Source organism: Dendrobates tinctorius, unplaced genomic scaffold (assembly GCF_039654945.1).
Source record: "Dendrobates tinctorius isolate UK_male_01 unplaced genomic scaffold, ASM3965494v1 ptg000057l, whole genome shotgun sequence".
NCBI lineage: Eukaryota > Metazoa > Chordata > Amphibia > Anura > Dendrobatidae > Dendrobates > Dendrobates tinctorius.
In genome coordinates, this window is record NW_027361725.1 from 24376313 (window position 1) to 24389532 (window position 13220).

At 44.3% G+C, this 13220-nt stretch overlaps 1 protein-coding gene across 3 annotated transcripts in view; it reads right to left on the minus strand.

Moving 5' to 3' along the window:
• HECTD1 (HECT domain E3 ubiquitin protein ligase 1) overlaps nucleotides 1-13220 on the minus strand; it is a 154396-nt gene that overhangs the window by 13298 nt on the left and 127878 nt on the right. For 2 of the 3 annotated variants that reach the window (XM_073577809.1, XM_073577807.1), the window contains exons 32-37: nucleotides 12838-13048; nucleotides 5744-5829; nucleotides 5495-5622; nucleotides 4528-4729; nucleotides 3112-3249; nucleotides 1927-2534 (exon numbers count right to left, since the gene is read on the minus strand). In XM_073577809.1, the coding sequence (XP_073433910.1) occupies nucleotides 1927-2534; nucleotides 3112-3249; nucleotides 4528-4729; nucleotides 5495-5622; nucleotides 5744-5829; nucleotides 12838-13048 (1373 nt within the window). The remainder of the gene's footprint in view (nucleotides 1-1926; nucleotides 2535-3111; nucleotides 3250-4527; nucleotides 4730-5494; nucleotides 5623-5743; nucleotides 5830-12837; nucleotides 13049-13220) is intronic. The other variant, XM_073577808.1, reaches the window with a different exon arrangement.

A 13220-nucleotide genomic window follows, 5' to 3' on the forward strand; every position in this document is an offset into this window, starting at 1 on the left:
TCCTGCTTGCTTCATCGCTCCCGACATCACACTTCTGCGCAGGCGTACGTCTCTGCCCTGTGAAGGGCAGAGCAAAGTACTGCAGTGCGCAGGCGCCGGGCCTCTCTGACCTTTCCCAGCACCTGCGCACTGCAGTACTTTCGCAGAAGTGTGATGTCGGGAGCGATGAAGCAAGCAGGAGGGCGTCATCGTATGAAGATGGAAGGTGGCGGACCCGGACCTGTGACACCCATCAGACCGAACCGCCCCCGGGTGAGTATAATAAGTTATTTTTCTTATCTTTCAGGTCAGATCGGGGGCTTATCTACAGCATTAGGGAATGCTGTAGATAGGCAGTGGCCGCATCTTATAGCGGTCAAAACAGGTGACAGGTGCACTTTAACTTGTGTTGCCATTTTATGAAACCCATAATATTTTAAATATTTTCGGCATATGGGGTAGATACGATGTTTTGAACGCCTGTTAGAAGATTTTTTTGTATTATTGTTGTGGTGAAAAAAACGCAATGCTGGAGCTCATTTTTTTATTTAATATTTTGAGAGAACTTTTAAAAATGCAGTGATACCAAACATGTATGTTAAATTGTTCTTATTTCTTAAGGGGGTTGGAAAAATAAGAAAAGGGGGCGATTTAATTTTTTTTTCATATTCAAAAACTTTTTTTCTCCACTTTTCACAATTTTTTTACTTGTTCGTCCCCTTAGGGGACTGGAACTTGTGATCACCTGATCCCTTGTACTACAGAATGGGCCATTAATATGGATATACCTAAATAAGATGGGAATGGTTGGTGATATCAACTTCCTGTTTGCGGCACATTAGTATATGAGAGGGGGGAATCTTTTCACGATAGATGGTGGCCATTTTGAAGTCGGCCATTTTGGATCCAACTTTATTTTTTTAAATGGGAAGAGGGTCATGCGACACATGAAACTTATTGAGAATTTCATACGAAAAACAATGGTGTGCTTGGTTTTAACGTAACTCTATTCTTTTATGAGTTATTTACAAGTTTATGACCACTTATAAAATGTGTTCAAAGTGCTGCCCATTGTGTTGGATTGTCAATGCAACCTTCTTCTCTCACTCTAGACACACTGCTGGCAACACATGATAAGTTTCATGTGTCACATGACCCTCTTCCCATTAAAAAAAAAAAAAAGTTGGATCCAAAATGTCCAACTTCAAAATGGCCGCCATGGTAACCACCCATCTTGAAAAGTTCCCCCCCTCCCATATACAAAGGTGCCACAAACAGGAAGTTGATATCACCAACCATTCTCATTTTATTTAGGTGTATCCATATAAATGGCCCACCCTGTATATATAGCAAAGCCGCAGCATTGCGGTATATTACAAAAATCATAGTCTCCTATGAATGCCGGCTACAGGCTTGTTTTCATAGGAATACCGTCATTACTTGGCAACCCACCACCATCATGTGACCACGTCATAACGCACCCCCCCAGCCGGCACACGTTAAATGCTGCCATTATAGAAAGATAGCTGCATTTATCAGGGTAACAAACACAGGCGGGAGCTCCACTTCATCTGAAACGGTTAGAGGGAGATGATGGCTGACTAACACAGCCATCATCTGCCGGTAAAGACTGGCATATGACAAAACTCTTGACATTCCATCTTTATCTCTATCTAAATGTCTCAGTTGCGCATCAAAGTTTGTAAATCCTTCTGAATTCTGCAGAAATTTGACCTAAAACTACATCAGATTTGCACAAAAGTCCTACGAGTAGATAAAGAGAATTAAATACTACATATACACACACTGTTCAACCCTTTAAGGCATGTATGTGCAGCATCTTTCATTCAGGGTATAGTCCAGTTGTTAAGTTGTCCTTCAATCTCAAGAACTTTCAACTAGTACCCATTATTCCCCAATATAAATTGACACGTCACCCAAACTCACCCTAAATCTTCAATGCTGACTGGAGGTCCAGAACCAGATGGATTTTTTAGCATCAACTCTTGGAGTTGTGTATTTTTCTCATCCTCGGACAAGCTGCGGTTGCTCAGAATGTGTCTTCTTTTCACGGCCAATTCCCGAATATCTCTGAGGAAACGTGCGCGATGTGGGTTTACAAGTTCAAAGTCCTCCCATGTCAATATACCCTGAAACCAGGCTGGTGGTTTTGGCTTTGGTGGATCCAAGATGAACTCCGATTTAGAATCTTCCTCAAAGCTTCCCACAGAGAGGGCATCGTGCCCATCTTCTGTGGAGGCTTCAGACTGACTTTCAGTACAGTGCTCACTTTCCTCACCCTTCGAGGCATACAACAGTTTACTCATATTGCTTTTGATATCCCCCATACACATAAGCCTGAAGAAAGGCTTAGAAATAGGCAAGTCTACTAGGCGATTGTCCTGTATACATTTTGCCAAAAATATACCCAGAAAATGACAGAGCCTTGTCACCCTATCCAGTTCTTCACTGTCCTGAGGATAGGGAGCTATGAATAGTCCACATGACCGCTGCACATAATATCCAGGAGGTTTCAAGCCACCACCCAAGTCAACCTACGAGACAAGACGAAAGTTAGATCTTGTACATTTGTGTTTGTGAATGCGTTTCAGTACATAAGGGGGTTGTCGCATGACGTTGGCAGGGGGGGGGGGGGGATGGGGGGTGACTGGCTGCTGGACTTGTAGATCCAACATCCCTAAAAGTCCCATACAATTTGCACAGAAGTAGGCTATATCTGCCGAAACCCAAAATATATGAGTATGAGAGCCTCCCAAATGCCTCCTGAAAGATTATCTTGGGGGCCAAAATAAGGACTGGGGGGTTGGAATTCAATCACTCAATCAGATGAGCCACCGCACAAAGAGTGCCTACGGCTCTCTCAGAGAACATAGGTGTGATCAGCGGAGGCAGCCTTTCCAGTATATGGGGAGTCGGAGGGATAGTAGTCAACTAAAGAACCATTACACGGACAGGTATCTAATGTGTTTCGCCAGCTTAACCCCTTATCTGGTATGAAAGAGAAGTCACTTCTAGACATATATATACAAAAGCAATTGCAATTGTGTGTACAGACCCGTCATGGCCTTAAAAGATGCTATATGTCCTAAAGCCTCCTACTGTGCTCATTACCTGGCGAGATTCATCATCTGGGAAGTCATCATCACACAGCCAAATGCCCAAGTCTGTTTTCTGGAACTCTGCTGCCACCAGGGCATAAAATTCAAGGGTAGGGCCCAGCCCAGTCCCTTCCTCTCCAAGAAACTCCACCTAGAAGAAGCATAAAGTTAAAAGGAACCCGTCGTCATCTGATCCATGCTGCCTTTACTACGGGCAGCATGAACTACAGCTAGCTTTAATTTTTCTCTGATATTCCTCAAGTACTTAATATGTCAGGCGGCAGCTAGAAAAGCAAACAAGATTTTAGGGTGTATAAAAAAAATAGGATCCTGTGATCCCATTGTATTGTTACCGCTCTATAAAATCACTGGTGAGGCCACAGCTGGAATATGGGATCCAGTTTTGGGCTCACCATTTTAAAAAGAATATTCAGGCGTTATAGTCAGTTCAAAGGTGGAAACTAGATTACTAGGTCTTTGCTTGCTGTTATGGCCAGTGTGAACATGCTTTTACATCATGCATGTCATTCAAGGCTACTCCAGTTGTTTTTTGGAGTTTTTCTTCAGCATTTTTGTATTCGGTACAAATAGGGTGCGGCCTCCTTTATACTGAGCTGTGTATTTCACTTATAGTACCTCTAAAGCTGGGTGTCCATTTGGGACCCAGAGACTCTGCCACTATTCACACTAGGTAGGTTTTAACCGTTAGTGTAGTTACTGTCCCAAATGGGTACACCTTGCCGTGGTGGGACAGCTTTATACTTTTTTGATTAAAACAGTGTTTACCAAGTACCCCATGTTATTTAATGCACTTGCTTTTTTACATTAGGGTATATACACACATTGGTTTTTCCTTTGGTTTTGCTTGCTTTTATGGCCAGTGTGAACATGCTTTTACATCATGCATGTCATTCAAGTCTACTCCAGTTCAGTTTTTTTTGTTTTTTCTACAAGGGATCTCGGAAGGGCTCTCATAGGATGACAGGTTGGAAAAAAAGAAGCCTCTCAGGCAAACTCGTTTATATGCATAAACACATGTGTGGTCAATACAAAGGACTGACACATGACTAATTCCTTCCAAGGATCATATAAAAGGGTCAGCCCTGGACCCAGATGGCTTCTCCCAGTGCCACTCCATGTGATTGACAGGTCTCTTCCACAGCTAGACCAGTTAATCACTTATAGCAGTGCTGAGAAGAGCTGGCCAGCCAGGGGCAGCGCTGGATTAGTCTCGTCTCTCCCTATGGTTCCTGGCTGGATCTTATAATAATATTTTCTCTGAAACGTCTGAGCTTTGGATCAGGTGACAGATTCCCTTTAACATACACAAATATAGCCAACTGGTTTACATTTATTTATCTTTTTGATAGAAGAGCAAAATCCCAATAGCTCTTCATATACTGGGTGACTCGGAAGCCAGGGATCGTACCTCAAGCACAGACTTGCGATCTGCATGGATCTGCATGACATTCTCTGCCCATTCCATCAATGATTCCCCTCGTGGGACCTTCACCCTTTCATGCTTTAATCGACCAACTCGGAATTCACCAGGGTCGTCCCTACGGACTGCGCTGGCGGTCCTACTCCTCTCCACAGTGGCCTCCCGTCTATTCTGCAGCCACACGATAGCTCTGTGCAAAACAGAAAAATGCTGTCACATTATGCATTATTACAGCACAACGAAAGCCCGGCCTCATGGCCTGAGCCTGGTACAGTGTGTGACGGGACATTGGCCAGGATTAGAGAAACATGCCGTCTTCTAGAAATATTGCCACACACGTCCGTGCAGCTACTGTGAAGTCAACTGGGCTGAGCTACAGTACCACCCACAAACAGTGGACAGCTGGGGTGCTGAAAGCAATCACGTTCTTCTAGTGCAGGACAACCCCTTTAAGATATCTGCACAGAAGATACTGCATGCGTATTAGCACAACTCTGTTGTTGATGGGTCAGATTTGAAACATGGATTGGGTTAAAGTGGATGTCCCCATCAAGAAATATTCGTCTCCAAACGCAGTTTGTTATAAAAAAAAAATAAAATAAATAACCACAAACCACACTATATTCTCTTTTGCCAAAGCAGCGCTGACGTCGCATCGACCGCCGGTCAGCCTTCTATCTTAGCAGTTCTGAGCGGGGCAGTCCATATACAACAACAAGCAGCAGAGCTCACCAATTGGTTGTCCTGGGACCAATATTTCTTGAAAGAAGACAACTGCTTTAAGGGAGTCTTATACTCAATGTGAAACTTGAATAAAGAGTGAATGCAGGATAGATGGAACAATGCCAGGAAGGTTAATGGAATTACCCCTCTGGTTGACACCTGGGTCTTTAGATAGGCGTTGTGTGTACATGGCATCATGCTATCAGAATTTCTTCCATGTTTTATACAATACCTTGATGCTCCAAAGGCTGTACATGTGAAATAAAGTTGCCTGGTCTCAAAGGGGATGAGGAAGGGGCATTTGCTTGTTAATTGTTCACACCAATCTGGCAAAGCTCCACTGGCCAAGGCTAGTGGCTCCTAGAAGGATTTAAATAAATAAAAATCTCAATACGTTTTTCCAGATCCACAAAGCTGAGCATTCAGCAGCCACGGATCGTGTCACTATCAGCTTACGTGCGCAAAAAAGAACCAAACATACCTCAATCTGCTGCAGGATTTTGGTTGTGATTTTTTTGCTGGTAAATTCTTCCGGGGAAACACTGAATAAAAGCATTTCATCACCTTCTGGGGTAAACAAAAAAGGTTTATTTTAATTTCCTTCATATTTTCTGTCCTCCCTCAAATTTCCCACATAATTAGTGTTTCCATACAAGGGAAGCTAGCGTCAGAAAATTACCCCATGTTTACATCAGGTTTTTCTGCTACATGTATTTAAAAATAAATGGTACTTTTTAACATCCCAATCTGCATTAATAATAAAAATGGAACTCTGGCAATATCTTCCAGTTTCAGGAAACAATACATGTACATAGCCACCATTGTCAGACCCCAACTAGGTTTCTCTTATGTAATCTGACAGTAGCATGAGGTTTGCACAGAGATCCTGATTTCAGCGATGTGTCACTTAGTTTACTGGGTGCAGCAGCTGTGATAGTCACAGTTTTCTAAGCTGCAGACCTAGCAGAGCTCAGAATGCTGATGACTGCATTATCCTGTCCACATGACTGATTAGCAGCTTCCTGTCAAATATATATTATGCACAGGAAGCTGCCAGTCAGTGATGGGAATGCGACTGGACCAGGAAGCCCGAGGCAGCTTGTCCTGGAGTGATAATCTCCTGCTGATAAAACACTGGTTGCATTGAAACTACAACACAGTGACATCACTGGAATCCAGGGTCTCTGCTCCTACAACACAGATGTCAAACTCAAACACACAGAGACAAAATTAAGAACTTGGACAAAGGAGTGGCCCAACCGTCATATTAAGTATTTTAACCCCTTCATCTCTGGGCAATTTTCTGTGTAGTGCTTTTGTTTTTTCCCTTCCTTTTAAAGATTCATAGCTTTTTTTCCCCATCCACATAGCCGTAAGAGGGCTTGTTTTTTGCAGGATGAGTTGTGCTTTTGAATGAAACCATTACATTTTATATGATGCACTGGAAAGCAGGAAAAAATTCCAACTGCATTGAAAATTTGAAAAAATGAAGAAGAAAAAAAAGTGCAATTCCACAATTGTTTTTTGGGGCCTTTTTTATTTACAATTTTCACTATATGGTAAAACTGACCTGGCAATAGGATTCTCAAAGTCAGTATGATAACGCATTGGGAACATTAAAAAAAAAACAAAACAAAAGGGGGGCGGGTCCGGATGCTGGGCTGATCGGACATGGGTGAGAGGAGCTCCTACCAGGCCTGGCTTTATAGCAGCTCATACTTGCCGGTACCGGCTATATTTTAAGCTGCAACAATGGGCCCCAGGAAGCTGCTTTGGATGCCTTCCTCCTGCGCGAGCAGGCAGGCGTGGGAGAGTGGGCGCCATCTTGTCATGTGGCAAGGAGGCTCAAGTGAAGGGGGGAGTGGCACCGTGGTGCGTACTAGAAGGAAAGCATCTCCTGAGTCCCCTCGACGAGCATTTACCCGACCTGGGGAGAGGTTGGTCATTCACCCCAATTACTCCAGCATCAGCATGCACCTGCTGAGCATAAAGGAGCTGTCCCCTTCAGGCCATAGCGCAGCACAAGATGGCGTCCCACTGCAGGATGGAGTGGACAGAGGCCGCTCCCCTCCAGCAGATGAGTCTCCACTGTTTCCCAGGGATATGGGGACTCCTCAGAAAAAGAACAGTTCGGAAAGGAGAGGCGAGGGAAATGTTTCTCTGACAGGTCTACCCAATATTTCTCACTCTGCTATTATTGCGGAGGTTTCACAGGTTACACAGGGGAGTCCTCTGAAGAAGAAGAGGGTCAAGATGGGTGCTCCTTCATTGTCATCCTGGAAAAGACTTCTTGCACAATTTCCCCACCAAGGATGGTTTTAAGTCCTTGATTGCTGAGGTTAAGGAGACCTGTAGGTCTGAGATTGCCTGTATGAGACAGGACCTGCAGCAGTTAGCTGGCCGCAAAGACTCGCTGGAGTGGGAACATCACACTACCAGAACACATGTAGCTGATCTCCATCGATTAACCTCTTCACAACAGAGGTCGGTGAGAGAATTACGGGGATACCTGGAAGATCTGGATACTAGGGGGAGGAGGTGCAATATCAGAGTAAGGGGCATTTCGGAAACTAATGAGCAGGAAAACCCTAAACTAATTCTTCAAGAGATCTTTAATGCTGTGCTGGGGGAGCCTCCCTCATCGTCTATTAAATTCGACAGAGCTCATTGTGCCTTACAACCTATGGGGTCGACCCCATACCCACCGCACCGGATATTATCTGCTGTCCCCATGACTATGAGACTAAGGAGAGTGTCGTGGCAAAGGCTAGGTTGCAGAAAGAGATATCTTATTCGGGGACTGTGATCCAACTGTTCCCAGACTGGTCCCATTTCACACTGCAGAAGAGAAGGCTCCTCAGACATTTGTTGTCCATTTTGAAAGACCTCCGCATCCCATACAGATGTAGTTTCCCCTTTGCCCTGGGCTGCTCGCAGGGAGGGTATCTCAGCCACGCTGCGTTCTCTGGAGGACCTTCCAGCTTTTTGGGAAGCTCTGGTATTGCAGATACCTAAGATAGAGGACTGGGACACTCCTTTGCTGGTTGGACCACCACCGCCTCAGGTTTGGAACCCGAGGAAGAGAAAGGAGGTCAAGGAGAAAGAGTGGATAAGAGAGGACTATTTTCAAATAGACTTCGTTGAGAGAGTCCCTCTGGGGGTTGTCGAAAATTTTTGCTTAATGTCTTATAATATGTTGTAGATGGTTTCTTTACCATTTTACTTCCTTGAGCAAGCTTATGCCGGTACAGTCACATTCGAATTTTAATTAGTTATATAAAGCTGCTTAGTTGATATGTGGATTTATCCACATGCTGTCATTTTAATGGCCTGGTGGAGTCCTGGATCTTTGCTTCCTTCTCTTTTGCTTTCTAGCGGGTTAGGTTTTGGGCCCGCCCCCAGAAGATTTTTTTTCTGGGGCTATTTTGCCATTTTACCTTTCCTACTGGGTTCCGTTTAGTCCACAGGAATAGCCCTGGACCAGGAGTATTTTTCTGGGAAGTATGGTGGCTGCCATGGTCCGAATTGTTATTTGTGTTTTTGTATGTTCTTCTCTTAGTCTCCCCCTTGCCCTTTTACCCTTTTTATTTGCATCTGCACAACAGTTTCGAGGGAGGAGTCATGACTGCAGAGAGTTGGGAAATTCCTCATCTGATAGTGGGATCCTGATCAGGGAATTTTTTGGGGGGTCCCTGGCGTTTGTATTTGTCTTGTTCACCATGGCTCACATAGTTTCATTGAATATTAGGGGTCTTAACTCCTCTAGAAAACGTAGGCTCACTTTACAGGAACTAAAGTTTCAGCGAGCCTATCTTGCTTTTATCCAAGAAATGCACTACGATAAGACTGGTATGTTTAAGTTTGCCCTCGGTACCGTTCCTGTGTCTTATTCAGCTTATAGCAACAATAAGAGGGGAGGTGTTGCGATATTAGTATCCTCACTCTGCCCCCTTCAGGTGGATAGGACACATTGATCCTCGGGGCAGATTTATTGCATTGGAAGCCTCCTTGAGGGGCAGGCCCATTAATTTATGCAATCTGTACGCCCCAAACACTGGGCAGATTCGCTTCCTGAGTAGAGTGTTTTCTCTTCTTCAGTAACTTCCATCGGTGGCTCTAGTGATGGGTGGGGACTTTAATATTCCTTTTTCAGAGGTTTTTGATAAACATTCCCTTGGGAATAAGCCCCCATCATATAATGTAACTAGACTGGCTTTGGATTTTAGGAAAATAGTGCCTATTCCCTTTTTGATTTATGGAGAATAGAGCATCCTAGGGAAAGAGCCTTTTCTTTTTTTCTCCCCCCTCATCACACCCATACCAGAACTGATTTCGTTTTTGCTAATATAATAACTCATAGGATGTTGGAAAAAGTGGAGATAGGTCAAATAACTTGGTCTGATCATGCTCCGGTGGTGTTTGATCTTAAATCTGTTCAACCTCTTCCCGGGCCCGTCATTGGTGTCTGAATGAGTTCTTAATCTCACTGAATTCTTTCATCTTAATGAAGGTTCAGTCTCTTCTCCCTCGGTTCTGTGAGAAGCCCAAATGGCAGTGACGAGGGGGCATTGTATAAAAGGAGGGCACTAGATTGAAAAAGAATGCTAAATCTGAATACAATAGACCGGTCTATCAACTTAAGAGTCTAGAAAGTAAGTTGATCAAATGGCCCTCTCTGGGTATTTTAACCCCTTAATGACCAAGCTTTTTTCGATTTCTCGTTCCCCTTCTTTCCAGAACCATAACTTTTTTATATTTCCGTCAATATGGCCATGTGAGGGCTTATTTTTTGCGGGACGAGTTGTACTTTTGAACGGCACCATTGGTTTTACTATGTCGTGTACTCTAAAACGGGAAAAAAATTCAAAGTGCTTTGAAATTGCAAAAAAAGTGCAATCCCACACTTGTGTTTTGTTCGGATTTTTTGCTAGGTTCACTAAATGCTAAAACTGACCTGCCATTATGATTCTCCAGGTCATTACAAGTTCATAGACACCAAACATGTCTAGGGTCTCTTATCTAAGTGGTGAAAGAAAATTCCAAAGTTTGCTAATAAAAAAAAAAACAAAACGCAATTTTCCGAGACCCGTAGCGTCTCCATTTTTCGTGATCTCTGGTCGGGTGAGGGATTATTTTTTTGCATGCCGGGCTGATGTTTTTAATGGTACCACTTTTGTACAGATACGTTCTTTTCATCGACCGTTATTGCATTTTAATGCAATGTCGCGTTGACCAAAAAAACGTAATTCTGGCGATTTGATTATTTTTCTCGCCAAGCCATTTAGCAATCAGGTAAATCCTTTTTTTTTTTTTTTTTTTAATTGACAGATCAGGCGATTCTGAACGCGGCAATACCAAATATGTGTAGGTTTGATTTTTTTTTTTATTTATTTTGATTGGGGCGACAGGGGGGTGATTTAAACTTATGTTTTTTATTGTTTTTTTAATTTTTAAACTTTTTTTAAAAAAATTTTTTTTTATTACTTTTGGCATGCTGACCCCCGATCACGTGACGTGGGTCGGCGAGGCGCTCATTTCTGGCCGCACGGCCGGAAGATCTAGTTAAAGCTCGCTGTCAGCGGTTGACAGCGGGATTTAACTAGTTAATAGGCACGTGCGGATGGCGATTCCACCCGCGCCTATTGCGTGTACATGTCAGCTGTTTATAACAGCCGACGTCGCGGCTTTGAGGTGAGCTCACCGCTGGAGCTCACCTCAAAGCAGGGGATACTGACCGCTAACTATCCCGTCAGTGGTCGGTAAGGGGTTAAGAAAAGTTGTGGGGGTTAGAAAATAGGCTAAAAGATATTTCTATACGCAAAGTTGATAAACTTATCCTATATACTAAACAAAAATGTTATGAAAGGTTTAATACGGCTCACTCATTACTGGCCATGCAACTGAGGGAGAGAATCTCATCCTCTAGCCCCCAGGCTTAGAGGAGTTGATGGCACGATTCACTATAATCTGACAGAAACTTCAAGTATTTTCTATTATTATTATAGTAAATTATATAAAGGACACCCTTCCCATTTATGCCTAAAGGGGGTTTTACACATAGCGATATCGCTATAACGTCATCGATTTTGTGACGTAGCAGCGATATTGCTAGCGATATCGCTGCATGTGATACTTACCTCCGACCGCCTCCCCCGCTGTCCATCGCTGATCGCGCAAGATCGGCCGGGTCCAGCTTCCTGCTGGGCTTCCTGCTGTGACGACGAGCGACGCGTGGAGGCGGGTGGGAGGACGTCAGGATCGCTGTGTGTGAAAGGTGAGTATCGTGCGCTGCTGCATCGCTGTGAGATCTGCCTGTGTGACAGCTCACTAGCGATCATTTAGCGATGCACCAGCGATCCTGACCGAGTCGGATCGCTGGTGCATCGCTAAATGTAAAAGGGCCTTTACTACAGAACTCTCTCTTAGGTCTAAATCTTCCAGTGCTCCATCCAGAAGCATTAACATTTCTAAATCAACCAGTATCTACAGACGAGATAGTAGATATCCTGTAGGACCTTCCCTTAGATAAATTTCCTGGCCCTAACTGGCTGACTTATTTGTATTATAAGACCTTCTTAGAGGAGCTTTCCCCTACATAATAAGGATGTTCTCCCATCCTGGGCTTGCTGTGGCGCTTTTATCTGATCTTTGTCCCCAAGTCTGGGAGGGATCCCTTGGATTCGAGTCTATGGGTACCGTTACACCTAGCGTCTCACCAGCGATCCCGACCAGCGATATGACGCGGTCAGGATCGCTGGTGCATCGCTAGGTGGTCGCTAGTGAGCTGCCACATAGGCAGATCTCACTAGCGACATCGCAGGGGACGGGGATCGCTACTTACCTGTCAGACGAGGCGATCCTGCGTCTTCCCGCCCGGCTCCACGCGTCGCTTATCGTCACAGCAGGAAGCGCCGCAGGAAGCTGACGACGAGAAATGATCCAGGAGCTTCTCGCGTGATCAGCGATAACCAGCGGGGCAGCCGGTCGGAGGTAAGTATCACATGCAGCGATATCGCTAGCAATATCGCTGCAACGTCACAAAATCGGTGACTTTACAGCGATATTGCTAGCGATATCGCAGTGTGTAACGGGGGCTTATCACTATACGTTTACGTTTGGGTTCCACTAAGAGGGGGTGAGGGGTGTTCTCATTTTATAAGCCATGTAACTGTTCTTTGTATTTACAGTAAAAAAAAAAAAAAAAAAGAAAAACCTGATTTAAATGAGGTCATTTTCTAACGATAATGGCCCCTTTCAGTTCTAACAAACATTTGACAGAAAAGCCTGAAACATTTCTCTAATTTACTCTCAAATATTCACATCTGGAAATCCATGGCGCATCAATCAGATGTGAACATACCTTTACCCAAGTCTGCTAGAACAGGCAATTCAAAAGGACGGGGACAAATGACTGCGCTGTACATAGTGTATAATGGTCGTGGACCCTATAAGAGGCCACCATCAGTACACACAAATGCACCCGATCAGGACTAATCGTTTCCAGAATGTCTCAGACAGTTTCAGGAGATGGACAATCACAATAACGTAATGTGAAATCAATCCGGAATAAGTCACCTTCTTGTGGCGTCCTAGCAGAATACGGATCGCTGGCTACAATATAAAGGATGCGAAGAAGCTGCAGGACGTCCTCCACACCACACGAGTTCTGTCCGCTGCCGGCCTTCGCCTGCGGCTGCTCCCGACCGTGGCTTAAAATGTCAGAGCTATGTATTGTGCCCAGAGCAGTGGGCATCACAGGAGACTTGCATCCATTCTCACAGAAGTCCTGCAAGGAGAACACAGTGATGGAGAAGACAACAAACACAAAGAAGAGTACCCCAAGGAACTTTGCATCTATTCTAGCAGAGACCGATAAAACATAAGTATAGCCAACATTACCCCAAACCCCGGCAGGAGAGGTCCACAGTTCTTGTTCTCTCTACTACTCAGATCACATT